Source organism: Solea solea, chromosome 8, assembly GCF_958295425.1.
Source record: "Solea solea chromosome 8, fSolSol10.1, whole genome shotgun sequence".
Lineage (NCBI taxonomy): Eukaryota > Metazoa > Chordata > Actinopteri > Pleuronectiformes > Soleidae > Solea > Solea solea.
In genome coordinates this window covers 11,890,104-11,911,881 of record NC_081141.1, presented here as the reverse complement: position 1 = coordinate 11,911,881, position 21,778 = coordinate 11,890,104, and the positions used below count along the sequence as shown (strand labels likewise).

At 39.9% G+C, this 21,778-nt stretch overlaps 1 protein-coding gene across 5 annotated transcripts in view; it reads left to right on the top strand.

Annotated features, from left to right (window-relative positions):
- The first annotated feature begins 313 nt into the window (after nucleotides 1–313).
- The window catches only part of nos1 (nitric oxide synthase 1 (neuronal)), a 44,511-nt gene continuing 23,046 nt past the window's right edge, over nucleotides 314–21,778 (top strand). For 2 of the 5 annotated variants that reach the window (XM_058635835.1, XM_058635833.1), the window contains exons 1-11: nucleotides 314–564; nucleotides 3,935–4,749; nucleotides 7,812–7,908; nucleotides 11,654–11,791; nucleotides 15,713–15,852; nucleotides 16,472–16,634; nucleotides 16,746–16,837; nucleotides 18,485–18,626; nucleotides 18,740–18,879; nucleotides 19,791–19,965; nucleotides 21,078–21,179. In XM_058635835.1, coding sequence (XP_058491818.1) covers nucleotides 4,028–4,749; nucleotides 7,812–7,908; nucleotides 11,654–11,791; nucleotides 15,713–15,852; nucleotides 16,472–16,634; nucleotides 16,746–16,837; nucleotides 18,485–18,626; nucleotides 18,740–18,879; nucleotides 19,791–19,965; nucleotides 21,078–21,179 — 1,911 coding nt within the window. In that variant the 5' untranslated portion in view covers nucleotides 314–564; nucleotides 3,935–4,027. The remainder of the gene's footprint in view (nucleotides 565–3,934; nucleotides 4,750–7,811; nucleotides 7,909–11,653; nucleotides 11,792–15,712; nucleotides 15,853–16,471; nucleotides 16,635–16,745; nucleotides 16,838–18,484; nucleotides 18,627–18,739; nucleotides 18,880–19,790; nucleotides 19,966–21,077; nucleotides 21,180–21,778) is intronic. The other 3 variants (XM_058635837.1, XM_058635834.1, XM_058635836.1) reach the window with 3 other exon arrangements.

Here is a 21,778-nt window from a genome sequence, read left to right as displayed (position 1 = left end):
TTTTTATCACAACATTAAGGGTGGTTTAAAAACAAAGCTGCAAAACTAATGATTTAAAAAGTATATTTTTTTATTTGATCGTTTCAGTGTCAGGCCATGGCTCTGACCGTAATCACAAAGATTAGTACGATTTTGCCGCAAGTTTTAAAAGACCACTGTTCGCTGTAGCGGTCGACACACACTATTGTCTCTCCTCCCTCACCCGAGGGGCCAGGCGACGGAGAATTGTGTACGTGAGGAGAGTTGGGAGTGTTGCATGCTGAGTGATGACGACAGTCGACATAACTAAACCCACCTACGGTTCATTTAAATGCCCGCGCACGGCTCTCCCTCAGCTCGTCACAGTGTTTCCCGTTGCTCTGTATTTATAAGGCGCCGTGGTGAGCGCAAAGGCACAAGCATGCCTCTTCTCTAGAGGGGCACATCGCGTCGCAGCCACTAGAGACGATTCTTTTTGACAGAGCTGTGTAGCTGCTGCTGCTGCTGCTGCTGAGGAAGAGTCGCGGGAGTTTTACCCCAAGTTCTCCAAAGCAGGTCGCTGAGAAGGCGACTTTGTTCTCAGGGGTGAGTAGTTTTTCATTGTATTGCTCCTTTTTTTGTCTCTTTGGAAAATGATGCTGCGCATTCCTCCGATCAGGATGGAGAACATAGTGTGAGAATTGACGTGGAAACGTGTACAAAACCAATGGTCTGATATTACAGGGTTTTTAAAAAACGTACATGTTGTTGGGGGTTTTTACCAACGAAAAGTGTCTCCTGAACTTGTTGCTCTGAGAAATACACATTACATTTAGCCATGATTGGAACACTGTGTGCACTGATGCTTATTCAAGACATTGACAAATAGAACCAAACTACACATTTCAATTTTCCTATATGTTTTAGGTCATGAATGTTCATCCCATTCATCTTGTTTTCTGAAGAGAAAAAATATATATATATTTCTCTGATTACAACAACCGCAATATTTAGTTCCTTGGTTGAACTTGGTTGAATCTCGTCCTTGCAGTCTGAAGTTAGTGTTCATGTGTTATCACTTGCATGGACTGCGCTTTATCCTTGTTGTGTTGTTGTTGTTGATGTGGTGGTGTTGGCAACCTGAAGTCCAAATGTGGCCATTACTGTTTCAAGATAAGTGATGATCATATCAGTCATAAGTCAAAACAAAAGCTTTTTTTTTTTGTCCCCTATTGTCACCCCCCCACTTGCTGCCTTATTGCACAGACTGTGCGATAATGACGGTCAAATATAATATATAATATATAAATATAACAAACTTTACTGTCTTTGCTGAACTGACTGTCGGGCATCAACATGTTCACTGAACCCTGGAAAAATCTATAAGTCATGTTAATCAGAATTCAACATTTACAACGAAACACCCACTAGACCGTGTCACTCAAGCCAAATGCGATTGTGCACGGGTAGAATTGAGACAACTAATTTAAGTAAGTTCCCTAATTGCTTCGATCAATCGTGCTTAGTTATGTGAACAAACGGGGAAACCAAAGTTGGTTAAACTGTAGAAAACTAAAGGTGTCATTTCGACCAAAGGTAATTATGTCATCACAAATGATTCGTTCATTTAGAAATGCGAGGCCACCCACGCGACCAGATGCTGAATCTGAAGCAGGTGAGACATGGCGTGGTGTGTGTACGCGTGAGATTAATACATAACAATAAAATGTACGGTATCATCTGATCCAAACCTGCTTTTTTGTAAACACTGCGATTAAGATGTTTTCCCTGCAAATTATCAGTGAATTCTCGTTTGTACTGTTGGACACAGTGTCGCTTATTGAGCGCCGGAATGAGTTGGTTTAATTAATATCGTCTTGTCGTGATTTCTAAACCCTTTTAAAAACAATGTCCGGAAAGTGTAAAAACAGAGGCTGGTACGAGCGGATGCGCTGACCTTGGTGCTGAAATCTTTAGTCTGCAGAGCGCGTGTCGTTGTCGCTCCATACTGCGTAGCACGCGCACTGAGCTCCTTCAGTGTGTGCGGTGTTACTTATCCAGGCGAGGCCACCCACACGACCAGATGCTGCGGCTCCAAATAACAACTAACACGCGCGTCGATGCCTTCCATTGAAAAGATCTGAAAGTGCTGCGTCTGAGAAACGGAACAGTTTATCCTTTGGTTCCATTTTTAAGTGCGAATGGTTACAATCATGATGATCCAGCAGCGGAAGGAATCGGCTTTCGTTGCTGTTTTGTTGTTGTGATGCAAAAGTGCAAGCCTATATAGTTTGTATGAATTCATTGAGAAAGTATAACCTCTTATAAGGAGATAACCTTCTCATATCTTTAATCAATTTGTCAGCTGGAAGTGCAGGGCTCAGAGATACAGACACAAAAACATGATCAATTTTTCAAATAAGTCAATATAAATATTTAATGACTGTTTTGCTCCTTAAGGAAAATTGAAGAAACCTGTTCATTGTGAGCTTAAATGACTTGAGCAGAAAACAACACACCCTTGTTAAACAGAGGTAAAACATTTCAAGTTATGTTAAATTCGGGGCTGATCAATTGATTGATTTCAAATGGAAATTTCTATTTGGAATATTAGTACATCCGAGACAGGGTTTGTCAAGTAAATATCCTGAAATGTTCTTATGGAATACATAGTGTGTTTGAAACTTATTGTTGCAGTATGGAGTTAATAATGTAATAGTATTTCTTGTGGTAATGCTCCACCACGTTTTAAACTGATAAGGAAGTGACTTTGATGTTTGACTTCAAAGTTTTATTGCAATTCAAATTGCGTTCTCGATATCTGACAGGAAAATCACAATTACATATTTTTCCCAAATTCACTTGCCCACTCAAGGAGTGTTTGTGCAATACTGAAACTTTGTTATATTGATAGTAAATGAAATTCTATTCATATGATATAATAAATATTAATGAATTATTGCCCATTATTGCCCCAATTGGAAAGAACTTCCTGTCTTTTTAGCAAACATATAAAAAGTTTGTGATTCCAGATGTTTCTCGATACTCGAAGTGGTTTCTTGTAACCAAAATTACACATCCTTCTTTTAGTGGTGGAGGATATGTGAAGAAAAGGCTTCACTGTGTTAAAGGTTATGTACTCGACAAAATCTGGGATCCATTTACAGATTACGTTAATAAAACCAAACCTCTTCAGTGAAGATGTTATGCCTTCTTAGATTTAACAAAAAAGATTAGGAATATTTTAAGGAGCAGTGACCCAAAGCTCTGCCAACCCCACCACCCTTTTCCTTCCTTTTATAAATTTCATTAGTTTGTCCAGTTGTTTGTGTCTTTTCATCATTTCCCATTTGTGTTTGTACTTGTATGTATATTTGTTTACTTTGTTTGGAATTGCTGTTATTGTCCTTTGTCTGTGAATATGTGGTGTGTTGAATTTGTATGTTCTGTATAATGTTAACATGTGTTTAAAAAAAGAAGCCAATAAATATAGTTGACAAAACTGCATTCAGCACTATTAATTTCTACATATACAATTATTATTATTACTATTATTATTCAGAACAGCTTAGGCTTTGTTGGGTCTGTTTCCTGTTTTACTTACGAGGTTACCTTCTTTGTTTCTTTGCACCTAATTTACTCAGGGCTATGTTCAATCTTTTGATGTGCAAACTGTTTTCAACTTTCAATTTCGTCAAACAGATGCATCACAATATATAAGCCAGCACCGCAAAACAGTTTTCTGCACTTTGGTATTTAACTCTCAGAGTAACCAACTCACAGTGGCTCAGTGTGAAAGACTTTTACAAACCCTAAACACCTATTTGCAATGTTCTTCTAATTCTCTCTGCTTTTCTCTTAGTCTAAACTCTCTGTTTTCATTGATCCCCCCTCTTTGACTAATATTAAATCTGACTAACTGACTAACACAACTTTTGCTCCCCTCTTGTCTCTTTCTTTGTCTGTAACTTTTCAGAATAATCCCAGAGAACACACATATAATTACCAGAAAGCACACACGCACACACACACACACACACACACAAACACACAGCCACATACAGTCAACATGCAGGAGTCCGAGCCTACAGTGTGCCAGCTGCAGCCCAACATCATCTCTGTGCGTCTGTTCAAGAGGAAGGTTGGTGGTCTGGGCTTTCTGGTAAAGCAGAGGGTTTCCAAGCCGCCTGTCATCGTGTCAGACCTCATCCGTGGTGGCGCCGCAGAAGAGTGTGGCCTGGTGCAGGTGGGCGACATCGTCCTGGCTGTCAACAACAAGCCTCTGGTGGAGCTGTCCTATGAACGGGCCCTGGAGACACTGAAGAATGTGTCACCTGAAAGCCATGCCGTGCTCATACTTCGTGGACCTGAGGGCTTCACCACCCATCTGGAGACCACCCTCTGTGGAGATGGCCGCCAGCGTACAGTGAGGGTTACACGCCCTGCTTTCCCACCCTCCAAGTCCTTTGAGCACTGCTCTCCACTCAGTCCTTTCAGCCCTGGGCAACAGCAGCAGATCAACAAGGAGCCTCAGCTTCGAGCCATAGAGAACCTGTCCTCTCCATCCATTACCCAGTCCCTCCTGCAGAGGGGGGGCATACAGGCCCAGGACCCCCTGCTGATGAAGGATGGAGGCCGTGGAACTCTTTTGTGTAATGGTCTGGAGGAAAACAACGATCTGCTGAAGGAGATCGAACCGGTGCTGCGCCTCATCAAAAACACCAAAAAGGAGATCAATGGGGAAGGCCAGAGGAATGCAGGAAGAAGGGATGCCGAGATTCAAGTGGCCTGGTAATTTATGATGTGATACTACTGTATTGATCACTTAGCTGTGTGTGTCTTTGTGCTTGTTTCTTAACTCGCTTGAGCTCAGGCAGAATAACCTCAGGATTTAATGTCAGTCAAGGATGTTTTCAAAAAAAGTGTCAATTTGCTCTGATTGAAAGAAAGTCTTCTTGTAGTCCCCACAAGACCCAAATGTGTGGCAGAAATTCTTCATGACTAGGTCTCAGAACGATGCCGTTTAGATCCCAAATAGGGTATGTTAAAAAAAAAAAATATATATATAAAGCAAACTACTGTGTTTTTGTTGAAGTTAAAACATTTCAAACCACAGAAGATTTCAGTATTTAAAGAAAATAATGTGAATGAACAAAAACATTCACTAGATATGTACTGACAGACACATGCATTAAGGGCTGTACCATTAATTAATTATTTTGTGCCATTTACTTTGATAATCAGTCTATTAATTTGAGTGTTCTGAAACAAGTACTCTGATTTCTGCTCCTTAAAAATGAGTATGCTCTGGTTTCGTTGCTCCTCTGTGTCTGTAAACTCACACATGTCTGTGTCACACTAGACACAGACATTTGAGAATGTTGGTCATTTTGAAGTTTAGAAAAACTGATAAACACCTTTTCCCATTTTCTGGCATTTTATGGACCAAACAATCAAAAAAGGAAAGAAAATACAGATTATATATAATCTGCAGCCCTGGATGCTTTTACTTTATTTGTATGGTTAAATTAAGATAGTAGATCCAAATAAACATACATTTCAATGCCAAACCTGTCAATAGACATTTTTATGAGCCTGCAAGAGAGAAAAACATCTTCCAAAGAGCTTGTCTGGGTTATGAAAATAAGCGCAGCAAAGGTACAGAGATCATTTAACACAACTTAATTTTCAATAGGTAAGACTCGTTTTACTTTGTTTTTATGTACATAGCCAATATTCCGTCTCCATCTCTGTCTAAGCGGGCAGCACACGGATATTGACATCTCAGTTATCTGCTGTTGTACTCCCACGGCCCTTTGAAATCTAATTGCTGCTAGAGTCTCTTTGAATCAATATCTAATTTTTGACCAATCCAGCACATCCTCCCCCTCCTTGATAAATACACTGCGAGTGATTCACCGCTTTCTAAGGACACATGTTTCTCCAAGAGACAAAAACTCAAAGCAAGTCTTAATGCCTAGAGATGGGGCTTAAAAACATGCTGAAGTGTTCTCAGCACCAGTAACTTCAGTTTATTTTCTGTTCTAGGTTTGGCGCAAGACTTTGTGTGTTCTAAAACAGAAGTCAGTGGGAGGTTATTATGAAGGGAATAATCACCTGTAATAGAATTGAACACACATTAGCACACACATTAAGCACATAACAGATGAAGGTTTTCAGAGCAGAGACAAGTGACAAATAACAGACGCAGTTTCCGTCATTGTTTCTGCACGTTTTAACTCCACCTCTGATTTGTGGGGATGAAAAGGCTTTTGCACGTTGCGGCAATAAAGAGATTCAGTGTGACAGGGAGTGTGAAAAGAAGAAGGGATGTAAGGTTGTACAATTAACATAATGAATGAATGTGTAGTGTGAAAGACAGTGGAAGATATGTGTGTGGGCGTACGTACGCAATTTGAGGAAACTTCAAATCACACACTGATGAGTGAATTCATGTCTTGTGAGGTTTGCCTCAGTGGCAGCGCAGTGACCTCCCCTCCTCGCTGCAGTCTCACAGGAGGAAGACGAGGTTTAAGGTCACCACATTTCAAAGAAATCGTGAAATATCAGTTTAAAAGACAAAATAAGAGCTAATGATGATGAATACTTAGTAAATCATTATTAATAATGATAATAATAACGATGATAATGATTTACTTAGTAAATCATTATTTGGCTTTATGTTCTGACCAGACTGAATATAGAGACAAACCTGCAAGAACCCTGTAAGCTATGAAGGATAAAAAAAAAAATAGTATGAAAAAATGTAATTATATAAAATCACATATTTTCCCCATGGAGGCTATGTAAAAGCAAATGACAGATTTAAATTAATTCGTCTGGGGCTATAGAAGAAGAAGAAGAAATAGATGTGGTGAATGCCTGCGGTCTCTGAGTGCTTTCTCTAGTTTGTGGATTTGACAATTTGTGTTTATCATCCCGTGAGTTTTCCAATCATGGAAGGAAACAGGCTATTTCTTGTCACCTTCTCTGTCCCAGTCTCAGCACTGATTGTCTTTGAAACATTGCGTCACACAGATGAGTTTAAGTATTTCATCTTGAACAATTGAAACAAAGGATGGGAATTTTGCATCTTCTCACATCACTTGACATGTATTTCTACATCTACTTGCCTCTTTTATTTGACTTTCTATCTAATATCATTGGGCAAAAGTGTTTGGTATAGTGTTTGATGAGCCACACACTGTTGTGCTATAAACTGTTGCCGCACAATTTCACTTTTACAATTGTTACAAAAGGTTTTCTCTCTTATTGGAGTTTTTGTGAGTTATGATGGAACTAAGATGGCACTTAAAAGCTTGGGGTTTACAATATGAGTCGTCACATTCTTGGTCATTCAGGCAAAACATCTGCCAATAATAATCTTACAGTCTGAGTCTAAAGTCTAAAAGACACACAGACACTGACAGTTGTGTATGCTTGATTCAGGGACTTGCAAATGCTTTGTGTTTGACAACAAATATGATAACATTAGGAATAACAAACAATAAGCTCAATGTAAAAAAAATGTAATATACAGTATAAGCTCATGTAACTTGTAACCCCCCGTTCTTTTCAAAAAGTGGTAGCAGACCTGTGGTTGGAAATCACTAAAGCAAAACCATGATTTTGAGAAGGTTTTCCCAGATGCTGAGTCACCTTTGACCTTTGTGGGCACAAGTTTCAAACAAGTCAAGTTTTGTTAATGTGCAAAAGACCAAGACATGATGTTTACCGTCTGTCTGTTTGCATGTGGGTGCATGGATTAATGGCTAGAGTCCGTGAAATGAAAGATGAGCTTTGCACCAGGTGTGAGCTAACACACTTGACGGATAACTATTTCTGACTTCCAGGGACCTTGGCGTGGGAAACGGCATGTCTCTCCAGCTGGCGTCAGATAAAGAAAGACTGCCGGAAAACATGCCACTGGTGTGCAAGAACACTGACAAGGTAAAATGAAACAAATACTCAACCCCAGAAACACTTTGAAGGTTTATCTTGTTTATGCTTAATCAGTAACATGAAGAATCATTTGCCATTTTTTCTGCATGCAGGTTTTTGAAAGGGTTCATGAGTAGGGGTGCTAAGTAAATCTTTGTGTAGTTGTATAATGCATGTGCATCCATGGCTGCTTTTCTCTGTCTGCCTTGTACATTAATCCACACTAATGGCCCACTCCATAGTTTCAAAATCTAAGCACACACATCCATGGTGCTTCTTTGTGCATAGTAATACGGACTTTGCTTAAGATCCCATTACCTCGCCATTAGATCCTTCCGGTGGCAACCTGGTGCAGCATTAAATCCGGCTTCTGGCTTCTATACAGCAGGGTCTGATCACAGATCTGGGTATTTGTGAAAGGGATAGTGTTGTAATCTCCACATGATGCCCGTTTGTGACTTTGCCCTAGTTCCCATCAATGGGACCAGATAGGGCAAAATGATTCCCAGGAGGCCCAGTGAATGCATGTGGCTGCTAATCTAGCTCTCGCCTTCAAACGTGGTCCCTCTTGAAATGATCCTGCTCGTGAGAGTATGTGTGGAAGTGTGTTGGGAAAGACAGAGCACGGACAGTTAAAAGAGGATATACCGTAGCCTTTGTATGATGTGGTAAGAAGCCATATGGCTTTCCTAGTAGTGAGTGTTTAGCCTGGAGAATGTGTGTTAGAGGGTGTGCCTGAGAAGTAAAATCATCAGTGTATGCATATTCATATGCAATTACTAATGCAGCAGGAAGATACCCTGCAGACATTTTTGCTAGACATTGATTAAGCTGATGGCTTATTGTGTTAAGTGGTTAACATAACAGACTCAAGTCCAAATCAAAAAGCATGGATAAAATTACTTGTGGAAAATTCAATCAGATATTTTTGTCCCCATCCATTTGCCATCAAATACAAGGATTTAACTTGCCACATCAAAATTGGTTTTCTCACTTTTCTCACAAATGACTTTCCTTGTCCCTGCAAGCTTCTGCTCCTGCAAAAAATAATATATAATAAGCCCATTGTAAAAAGATAGGTGGCAGAATGTTCTGTCAAATTCCACTTAAAGCTGATTTTGAATCTTTGTCCTGCACACACCTGTCCATCTCCATTTCCCTGGACAAGTTTGAATGTGTGTATTAATTGGAATCATTGACAGCATCACTGCTTTTACCAGAAAGACTGATGTGGTGATAATGCCCCATTATATCTTCAAGAGTACAGATATAGGCAAATGGACTGTCTTACTTTCAGTGTCATTCTGTAGGTTTCACCTGAAACTGAGTCTGGGGGTGAATCACCTTTAACTGTTTAACATTAAGACTCTCTAGACAGGTTAACTAATCAAAATAAACGAAATACCCGTCGTTTTCAAATCTGAAGATTATTCTCTTGGATAAAAAGTGATGGTTTTTCAACTTAACTGACCTGGGTCAGACCTGGGTGACTGAGAACATTAACAGACAAAATGCCCAATTGTGAAATGATCCACGAGTGGATTCCCTCAGTAATAGGTGTATAAAAGTAACTTACTATGTACAGGTACTACAGCATAAGAGATGGTGGTCTTATAGTGTGTTCTCATCTACACACTGACGTTGTTGCTAGTGTTGCTGCCCGTTTTTCTGTAGAGCCATGGTACTCTTTTGGTACATTGTATTTGATGAAAAAGCAGGCTAAAATTTGTAGAATACATTTTCCTGATGTATAAATTGTATAAATAGTTTTCACTGCGGAAGTTTGTCTTTGAAATGTTCTGGCTTTTTAGTACTGCATGTAGTACGCTTGTTACCTTAGTGTTAAGTTAGAGTGTCAAATTTGTCCATCAATTGGACAAAGCTTAATACAAATTGTGTTTTGGAAGACTATATAGCTACATTGTCATCTGTAGGTTATATGGGGGACATCTTATCTATAGTCAATAGTTACTTTGTTATATTTTTTTTTATTTAATCCTGGTCCCAGTATTTATTAAAGCTCAAGGTTAAGTCATGACGGCGCGATGGAACATCATGGACACATGTACAGACACACATGGAGTCTGAGTTGACTGTCTAGAGCTAGACTATATCTCTGAGTGCTACCGGATGCTGAAACATGTTTTCTTTGTCAAAATGTCATAAAAAAAAATAAAAAAAAAGAGGAAATGAAATGTATGATGATAATGGGGGCGGGACTAGTTAAGCTTTGCTTCTCCCGCTTTCCCTTTCGGTTATGTATATTGTGTGAACTGCAATGTTATGTGATGAGTGATCTAAATGTCATGACCGAAATAAATAAATAATAAATGTTATAGCTATAGTATGGCGCCGCACTGCCAACGTACAAGGCAAAATTACATTCATGTAAAGGTCAATTGATCCATTTGTGGACGTAGGCCTGTAATTCCTGCCCTTTATTTCAATGACTTTCTTGCCTGTAATCTATACCTAAAATCAGTTTTATAATGATCATTCAATTTTTATTATCATGTGTCATTACAGGTCAAAAAGAGTATTTCCATCCTGACATCACATTTAACATTTACTTCAGGACATATGAGCTGTTTGGTCTCTGTCATACAAAGGTTGATAATGACTGTTGTCTGTTGTATTGTCAATATAACGATAGTAGCGCGCACACAGTACACTAGGCTGGTTGCTTTTTTATTTTCCCCATCAAAGGAAGTGGGTCAGAGGGCCACGGTTCAAAGGTCACAGTTTTGAGGTACATTTGCATACACCAGTTGTTCTTATTAAAATAATTACTGTGAACTCTCCATTTAGCTTTAATTATGGAAATAACTTTCTTCAATTTAAATGTCAAAGCTGTAGCTTCCAGACAATGAACAACAAGCCTAATATTAAAAAAAAATACAAAGCTCAGATTTTTTTATGCCATCAGGCTATAATCCCTTGCATCTGGCTTTCTTTGTCTCTTTGACTGAAAGTCACTTTACGGTCCAATGATTCCCTGTCATCTCCTGTCTTCTGATACGTATAATTTCTGAGCAACACAGTGGGTTTTCCAGCTGTTTGAGCATGAACCCACGGGAACTGAGCTCTCAGTGTGCGCAAAGTCAAGTTCAATTCAAACCTCCTCGTTTCTTTCGGCTGTTGCAGAGGACACATAATGACAACGAAACTCAACTCAATTGTTTGTTCCCATCTACCGGGCGAGCATGCTGATTGTGTCAGTGTTGTTCAGAAGCTGCTTCACTGTACAACTAACAATGCAGCGTGGATGATGAAAGGGCTTCCAAGGGCTTGGATTGATTTCTCTTGATCCTGGGCAATCACTCGGTGTCATTCTGTGCAAACGCATAAAGTTTACTTTGGGGTTAAATTGCAGGCATTTATCAGTCAATAGCTACAATATTGGAATACCCAGAGAGCCAAAGTAAGCCAACCTGCTGTTAAATGCTGATTGCCTTTATCCTGGACAGGGAAATAAAACCGAAATGGTGGAGCAATAGAAAATAAAATGTGTATTGGACTTATGCGCAATGGCAAAACGAACAGTGCTGAGTGCTGTACAAAACTGTTTTCAGCTGCTGTTGAAGTTATTTCCCCCTTAAACTTGCCAGTCAATGACATACTCCTGCACTTAATCCCTTTCTACCTACCCAGATTGCACCAAAGGTGCACTGGAGGTCAGAATAGCCAGATATAATGAATGAACGATGGAACGAAGAAACATCTCATGCATTAAATGTCTGTGTGCTCTTTCCAGCCCCTCGAGCGCGACATGACTTCTCCCACTAAGACACAGCAGAACGGCAGTCCCTCCAAATGTCCCCGCTTCATGAAGATCAAGAACTGGGAGAATGGCATCATCTTCAATGATACACTCCACTACAGCTCCAGCAAAGTAAGTCATGTGGAAATTAGTCAAATTCAAGCACACATAAAGCCGTCTGTCGTCTGCGGTATTCACATTTATCACATCGGCAAGAATGAGAGGGATTTTGATGTGATGATTGGTCATCATTTAAAGTCCCTGTAAAGTGATATTTGGTTTTAAAACATGTAATATTCAGCTTCATTCTCTGCTCTGAGACTGTGGGGGCGTGGTCACTGCAGTTGTCGCAAACACACACACACACTACTCTGCTGGTCTACTAACTCAAGTGGGAACCATACGTGTTTGTACAGAATATTAACATAACCATGGTAACATGTAGAGAAGCGACATTTTCACCATTTTGGTGGTAGTTAAACAACATATTGCTCATAAACAGAGGTAGTTTAGCAGCAGCACCTGCAGCCTCACAGCAGGAGTCTGCTCCTCTTTCTGTTCTTCTTCTCTACTTCATTTCCTCATCTTTAGGAATTTCAGGAACTATGGCTCCTGCGTTCTTCACTCTACACATGTCATTTGTTCTCAGCCACTATTTTCTAACATATACAATGTGCGAAGACGAGAAATGCTTGGATTTTGGATTTTGTAATATCCAGTGTTTCTGTTCTGGTAGTTAGGGTTTATTGTTTGCTCATGCCTTAACACCATTAATGATACAGTAAGCAGGGTTTAATGGCATTAATGATAATGATTAACCTTTCAGCATAATGTAAATTAAGTGAGCGAAAGAGAGTGGCACTTCTGCACCCTTTGTGGGCTCTGTCTAAAGCCTTATAACTAAACCTGTATAATCAAGAGAGTTGCACATGACTTTGACCAGTCATGTTCAGTGATAGAGAGAGGGAGGTTGACTTAGTGCTCCTGTTGACTTATGCACTACATCTCCTATGCATAGTCCCCTCCGGTGGATTGCTATCAGCAACATCCTTTATGCTGCAAAGAATCATGAAAAAGTCTTAAAGTCAGTCGGAAAATAAATATGGCCAGAGAGTTTCAGAGGTTGCCTCTGGTCATCTATTGCATATCGTGCATCTGTCCATGCTCATCTGATTAGAGAAGCTCAGGACAGAGAGTGGCCTCCGCAAACATGAGGATTGAAATACCCTGCGGATGAAACCCAACAACCTATTTTTATATCAACCAGCTTTTAATATGTTGATAGAGGTTAAAAGTTTTGACTCCAAGTGACCAGCAACAACCGAAGAACCCCGTGCAGCTGTAGTGCAACAGCAAAACGATGTCCCATACTGTACTTACAAGACTTGTGTCAAGATATCTATGGCTTTAACAGCATCTTATCATACAGGCACTGATGAACAACAGACACAGTTGACTGAATAATTACTTAGCCTCCAGACTTACCAACACGTCATTTGCAAGTCAAGTAGATTGAAAAATAGTAGGACAACATGGCATGTCTTTTCTGTGCTCTGTTCATCCATTTGAGTGCTCTTGCCTGAACTGTTAGGGATCCAGTTCATTACTGTTTAGCCAGGAAGCACGAAGAGGTGGCAGTATCAATCATCTATCTATCTATCTATCTATCTATCTATCTATCTATCTATCTATCTATCTGTCCATCTATCCATCTATCCATCTATCCATCCATCCATCCATAACCACATTATTTATATCATATATATAGGCGGAGTTTGGGGGTGTAGTCAATAGAAAGACAGTTAGAAACAGTTGATTGTTGTTTAAATTGTAATGGCTTTTGACATTATCTTCCTACATTTCCACCTCCTTTTTCGCACATGTTGTAAAGGTCATAATTACTATATGGATTTTGTTAGTTGAACATAAACATGTTGTCTTTAGGCAGAAACTGATATATGTATATTCTTAGGTATTAAAAAAGTGGTTGACCTTCTCACACTTACTAAAAGATAACATTATTTCCATAATTGTAAATGTGTCTGAGGATATAACTCTAATAAAGCCTCAGCTACAAGCAAAGACTTTGGTGAAAAACAAGTACTTGTGTTATACATTTCCCTTCTTCAATGATCTATCAAGTGCTTTATCAATCCGTCTTACCTATTTTATTATGCCGCCAAAGTTTCTTCCTCTAGTTAGTAAGCCAGTCTACCAAGGAAGGTGAGCCCCACTGTTTATGCATTCACCCCCAAACAGAGGCCAGTAACCGCACACAGGAGCCTAATTACTTCAGTGACTTATCGGACAGGCAGTTGTGTGCATCCCAATGAATGGCCTGTAATAGCATCTTCAGATGTATTATATATCACAGACGCTGCTATATCCGAGGATGATCTGTCTTTCGAAAAGGACAGCTGGATGGCATGAATGCCCAGAGCAGTATGATGAGCGGATGTGCTGGAGCACGAGTGATTCTTTTGTTTTATTTTTAACACTCCCTGCTCTTCCCAACCATTTCCCCCATTTTACTCGGTCGCCCCCCTGACTCTTCTTGTTTTCCTTGTCCCTCGTTGTTTGTCTTCGTCTTTGAACTGTCATTATTATACATTCGTCTCCTTGTGAATTATCCGTTTCTCACTCAGTCACTTGTTTTGACTGGCTGTGGTGTTATTACTATTCTTGCTCATCAGCTGTTTTTCTCAGTTTTCTGTTTTCATTGGGTGGATTTGTCGGAAATAAAATGGAGGGGAGTTTATTTTGGATGGAGTGTCGACTCATGTAGTGTGATTAAACGGTACAAGTGGGTGGTTCAGTGTAACAAGCCAATTTTAGCAGCACTGGGGTCACTGTCAAATTTCCTCTTCGACGACATGCCTCCGCTATCGTTTTTGTCATCTGTTCTTGCTCACTCATTCAATCTAAGTGAGTGAAGCATTTATAGCAAGCCAAAGTGACAGCTGACTTCAACTCTAATCATATAAGAATGACCACACAAGGTTGCTCTCAGCCATGAAACATTTTCTCTTTGCATCTATCTATTTTCTTGTGTTCTGTCTCTCGCCTTGCTCTTTTTTTTGCATTTCCTGTAGGATACCGATGCATGACTCACAGACTTAGTCATTCATTAATATTTGTGCCAGCCATGTGTGATTGATACAATGAAAAAATGATCCTGACTATGACTATGCCTGTGTATGCATTCAGAGTGTGTAACTTTAAAAAATGTATCATGTGTCATACACCATGGGCTTGGCACCTTGAATACTAAAATAAAGACTTTTCAGTCCTTTAAATTCCTTTAAATTGGCCCATACAATACCAAACCCTGAAACGTGCTGATCTAAATGGAATGAGGCATCAAAGTATGATGTTTTTAGAATGCCTTCGGTTCGCTTAGGGTTTAAAGCATTAATGGGATTGCACTTTTATTATTCAAACACAACCTGTGCCCTATATTACCGTGTTCGTGTTTTTTTAGAATCCATTGTTTTTTTTTAAAAAGCTCAGCTCATGTTTCATGCTCTGGTTTGTTTTGGGGTAAAGAGCTATTCTGATGACAGCTCAAATAGATTGAAGAAAAGTGTATTGGACAAATTGGCTTTTGTTTCTTTTTCACTTTCCATTAAGTATAATTGAATGATTTGTGTCTGCTTCATATAAAGCAGAACCAAGACCTAGCCAGTTAATCTAAAATGAATAGAGAACGGAGGCAATGTGATAGCTCTGCCTTTTGTAAATTAAGAAGATGCCATCCTTCTCAGTTTGTTTTAAGTCATAACACAGACATGGATAAACTCCCTAGTGAATGAAACACATCCTAGAGGTCAGTCGGCAATGTTTGTTACATGCACAATCAAAAGCAGGCTCTTTTTACAATAACTAATGTTTAAAATATCTGAATGTTTGCAGATATATTATCACGGAAGTGTACTGTATGCCAACATCAGCTGGCTCCGCTAGCATATATGTCTTGGTACTGCAGAAAAACTAACAAACAGAATCCATTAAAAAAATGACGCTCCCTCATCTGTTTTTCCCTGTCTTTTTCAGAATCCAGTCTGCTCTGAAAATGTGTGCTTGGGCTCCATGATGACGCCGAACTATCGCAAACCAGACGAAGTCAGATCCAAAGAGGAGCTGCTTTCACTGGCCACAGACTTCATAGATCAATACTACACCTCCATCAAAAGGCAAGTACCGTCGGTCATACATGAGGCTCAGTCCACAATACAACATGGATTATCAAACCCAGTAAGAACATGGAGCGAAGGTTATTGCCGTGATATAATTAAGCTGTGTGTATTTCAAGTAAAAAGTCTATTAATTACTTTATCTTAGCAAGTTAGTTCTCTCTGTGCAGTTATCACATATGTTGATCTTCAGTTTCAACAACAAGTTCATTTTGATGAATGAACAGCTTCAACAACTTTGCCTTTTCCAAGGAAATCAATTTCTTAGATTTGCTTAAGTAAGATCAACTTAAAAAAAAGGAAAGAAGTCGTTAGAATTAAATATAATACTGACTCAGGCTAGACAGTTAGTTGACTTCTTTCTTCTTCTTTTTTTTTTAAACTAAACCTTATTTATGTTTGGTCTTACATTATGTACAAATTGACGAACTAACTTTACAAACACAGGTAACTGATAACACTGATATGGCTCCACATCCTAACAGTATGTATTATTTACTGACAAGACAGATAAAAAATAACTCCTAGCCATAAACAGCTGTACAGCTTCTTTGTCAATGTGATGCTTTTCTCCCACAACAAAACAAATTGAAGAGACATGTTGCTGTCCTGTGTAAAGGAATGGCTCTAAGGCCCATGTGGACAGGCTGGAGGAGGTCACCAAGGACATCGAGGCTTCGGCGACATACCAGCTGAAGGACACTGAACTCATTTACGGAGCTAAACATGCCTGGAGGAATGCTGCCCGATGTGTTGGGAGGATCCAGTGGTCCAAGCTACAGGTACAGTATTACTTAAAACTTAGCTCATGTCTTGCTACTTTTTCCACACTAGTGAAAGGATTTTATATTGCAAAAAAAGACTTAGTGTGTGTTTTCACGTTTACTTCTTAGGTCTTTGATGCTAGAGACTGCACAACAGCTCATGGAATGTACAACTACATCTGCAACCATATCAAGTATGCCACTAACAAAGGCAACCTGAGGTAAATGAAAACACTCTTCTCAGCTCCACAGCACTTGTTTCCCCTCTGTTGTCTTGTCTATGTTTTGGTTCAACTCTGCCTGTCTTCCTCCTCCTACTCCACTCAGTCCCCTTCCCATCTGTTCCTTCATCTATCTCATCAGCCCTCTCCATCTCTGACTACCCTGACTTGACCCACCGTCCCATCTGTCAGCACGCACTCTGTCTCTTAACACTGTATCTGACACTATCTGCTGCCTGTCTATCTGTCAGTGTCTCGGCTTCAATCATTGCCCTGTTGGCGTGGCGGCAGACCTTGCTAACAAGCAAGTCATTTGTCAGACCTGCACAGCTCTCCCTTACTTTCTGCCAAGTCCAAATCACATGTGACATCTCATATTTACTTCTTGAATGATGGATAGCTCCTCACTAATTGCTACACTTGGGTTGGCCTTCGGAAGGACAGCTCATATACAGATGTTGTTAAGAGTCAGCACAACATCCTGGCTGAGGCTCTCAGTCTGTCTCACTTTAACAGAAATAAACATATACACATCAATAAACATTTTTTGTTCACAATATAAAGCAAGAAAACTGGGGGCCACAAATGTGTTCAGTTATGACGTTCCCACGTTATATATTAACCCTTAGAACACAGAGCAGTTTTTTTCTGATGAAATCTGATTCATTTTATTAACAAAAAGAAAAGAAAAGCCTATTTTGTGACTTCTGCACAATTATTGCTACGCTATATCACTACTAAAAATGTGATTATATGGACATCCCCCCAGGATGTCCATATAAGGAGTTGTGTATTATTCCCACGGAAAATTACCATGGGTGCACCTGTGGCACAGATCTGTTCCGCGTGAGCACTAAGGGTTAAGTCATCTTCTCACTCAGATTCTACCACTTTATCCTCCACATGAGGGTCGCGTGGGTGCGCTGGTGCCACTCCCGGCTGACATTGCTGCGTACACCCTGGACGGGTCACCAGTCCATCACTGGGATTTAATTAACAATATATAAAATTAAATGGTGCCATATTAGAAAGGGGTCCCAATATATACCAAGCATGTTGCCAATGTGAATCTTTCACATTTTCAAGTAATAATACATTTAAATGAAAGTTGTAATCTCACAGTCTGAATGTACGATATGGCAGCTGGTGTCACTATCGACACCATTCTGCAGAGACAGGCTGTGATAGATTCCTACAGATGTTGACTATAAGCACAACTGGCCCAGATTCACACCAGCTCCAGTAACCCCCAGCAGTAACACACAACCAGCTTAACAGCATTTACACTTTTACCCAGTTGTGGCATTAAAACACCACAGGAATAAGGAGTTGGCCAAAGGTATCTGGGCTCTGGGCCTTCTATGCATTGTTTGACATGTGGTTGAAATGCCACTGGGCAGATTACATGCATAATGCCAGCCATCTGTCTGCAGTCTTGTTGATTATCACACTTTCATATAGACAATGTCATGCTTTGTTGCACAGCTTCCTACAGGATGCACAGAGATGAACGTGCTATGAAATATTTCTCAGAATTTGAAAAGATATAAAAATAATTTCAAAATGTAAATGTTGTGTGTCTTTATTAGATTCTCTTTTTTTATGTATTTAATTGATTTCATTGCATTTTATACATTTTTTCTGCAGGTCAGCCATCACCATATTTCCTCAGAGGACAGATGGCAAACATGACTTTCGAGTGTGGAACACTCAGCTGATTCGTTATGCAGGCTACAAACAGCCTGATGGAAAGATCCTTGGAGACCCGGCTAATGTGGAATTTACAGAGGTAACAAAGCGGGGTTTGTACTTTTTAAGTTAATGAGGTAAAGCTGCACAATGTCCCTGTGGAGGAGATACTGTTTGTGCACTAAGGTCAGATGTTGCTTTTGGTGACCATAGATCTGCATCCAGCTGGGATGGAAAGCTCCAAAGGGTCGTTTTGATGTCCTGCCCCTCCTGCTGCAAGCCCATGGAAATGACCCCGAGTTGTTTGAGATTCCCGAAGACCTCATCCTGGAGGTGCCGATCACTCACCCAAAGTGAGTGATGTCTTAGGCTGTAGAAAAACAAAGAACATAGGGAGAATAGTCATTGGATAAGAAAGGAAAGGCAAAGAGATGCAATCCACTCATACTTCTCCTCACAACACTTCTGAAACAATGAGATACTTAAGCCAGGCATCTGATTGGATTATCATCACATTCCTTCTGTGCTTATTAATACCAGAAAGGACATCTAGCAATGCCTTAGCTGTTGCTATGCCACTTTTGTTGTAACCATGGGACTTGTTAGCATGGTTTCAAGCTTCCATATTTATTCTAGTGTGTTTATGTTTGAGGAAACTTTTCCTCCAATATTACTTGCATAAAAGCCATAATACCCTTGAGATCTAAAGCATTAAGCCTCTGTATCTAATACCCATAATCACAATAAAGAATTGCGTATTACAGCTACACTAGTTTTCACACAAACAGACACAGACGCACACAGAGCACTCACTACATCCCTACATGCTACAGAAAGCATTTCAGAATCCCTCTACACACTGATCTCCCCACCAGACTCCCACAAAATTGGCATCTCTTGCAACCATATCCTGCATCAACTGGCCCTAAGCTCTGGCAGCAGCTTGGCACAGGCTGTGATCACTACTAGCATCTCATTATTACACAAGATTACATCCAGCTTTGCAAATAACACACCAAAAGCAATGACGTACCTTTCCCAAGAGGGTGCAGAGTGTGAGTGGTGAGAGGGAGGTAGAGTGAGGTCCTGCCTGCTCTATCCAGAATTGAAAATCTTTATTTTTTGCATTTTTGATTTGGCCTCAAGTCTCTGTACCCCTAGATATATTAATGCAAATGGCAAATGTTGGACATTTAAAAGACCTCAGGGGAAAAATGCCTGATGTGAAAGAAATCAACCATAATTCTTTGTTTTGTCTTCTCAGGTACGACTGGTTCAAAGACCTGAACTTGAAGTGGTATGGGCTCCCAGCGGTTTCCAGCATGTTGCTGGAGATTGGCGGCGTGGAGTTCACTGGCTGCCCCTTCAGTGGGTGGTACATGGGCACAGAGATTGGCGTGAGGGATTTCTGTGACAGTTCACGCTACAACATTCTGGAGGTAGTGTGTTGTGCCAAAATACAGTCATGCTCCACTGGAAAGAGGGGAAAGGAAAGAAATGAGGCACAGATTGAGCCTTTGTGCAAAAGCAGAGCATGTGCTGTGTTACCAAATGACCTAATCAGGATACCATTCTGTTTCTTACTGTGCACACTGAGGAAGGCTGATAACAGCCCTGTTTTGTTGCAGAATCTCTTAACAGTAATTACAATGTTTATTAACTTCGTGAAAGACGAATGTCCATATTCTTTTGCAGCCTATGATTATAATTTAACAACTAGATCGATCAGATAATTAGTTATTTTTTGCAAGTGTAGAGAAGGATTTCCATCCCAAAATATGTACTGTAGGATAAAGTGGTTTGATTATGAAGAGCTCTTCAGTACAAAGAGACAAAGACTTTGGTCAATTTGTCCTCCATCACAAAGGTAGAAACTGTGCTTACATGTGGTGATGCAAGCTTTATGCTTTGAGTTCTATTCCGTAACATAAATCATTGACTTAAATTATTTGGTGACTAAGAAGTTTCCTCATTCTTTAAGTTTCGGATGACGCCAAAAAAAAAGATTGAAGGCATCTTCACTTTGACGGCCCATTGTCATCACAGATGTTGAAAAATATGATGTTTTTAAATGTGCTTCTACTTTCAACAAAGAAGTGCTGCTCTGAGCCAGTAAAGAAACTTCTATAATGAAACGATGTGACAGTTATTGACAGATGAATGAGTCTGTCTTCTTTCCTCTGGTATCATTTCAATGTTTACGTGTGGCACATCATCACCACAATTATGCACAGTCACTTTCATATCAGAGCTGTCATCCATTCATTGTCTCCCACGTTATCCTCCACATGAGGTTTGCGGAGCTGCTGGAGTCACTCCCTCGCACATTCACACCTACAGTCAATGTAGATTGTCCAATTAAAAATGTGCATGTATTTGGACTGTGGGAGGAAACTGGAGAACCCAGACAAAACATGCAGACTCCATGCAGAAAGGCCCTCTTTTGTAAACCCGGGTCTTTTTGCTGCAAGGCAACAGTGCTAGCCACTACTCTGCCAGTGTGGTCCACAGAGCTGTCATATTCATTCATCTTCACATCTATACTCAACAGGAGGTTGCTGACAAGATGAACTTAGACACAAGAAAAACTTCATCTCTTTGGAAAGACCAGGCACTGGTGGAGATCAACATTGCTGTTCTCTACAGCTTCCAGGTAGGTGCATCACTGAGTTTAAATGATCTGTTTGAAAGTAATACCAAAGAAAAAGAAAAGTTATGAATATCAACCACTAGTTCACTGTAGCCAAAATCATATTAGATATAAAGAAGTTCCAGTTGTATTGATACACGCCTTCTGCAGTATTTTGTATTAAAGTACCAGTACAGTATATGCCACATTGTTGTCTATTTAGGTAAATTATAGCCAAATAAAATACATAAGGTCAGGTGTGCATGGAATAGGCCGTGCAACAGTATTAATGCCTAGTCTAACGGAATTAATCATTCCCATGTAGTTTATAGCTTGAGCATTTAGCGTGGCTCTTGAAGACAGTCATAATTGTTAATGTTGTTTAACACAGTTTTGGTACCTCTGTTTTATTCCTTCTGCCCGTGAAATTGATTTAAGTCAAGCCATTAGAGGAGACGGTCTACTTTATCATGTTTGTCTCTTCTCTTGTGTGAACTGACAAGTTGATGCACATGCACTTGCACACTGTGTTAGGCGTCACAGTGTGTGCACAAAATGTGCTTGTGGGTTTGTGGTGGATGTCTGGAAAGGACATGTGGTTGTGATTACATTGTTGAATATGG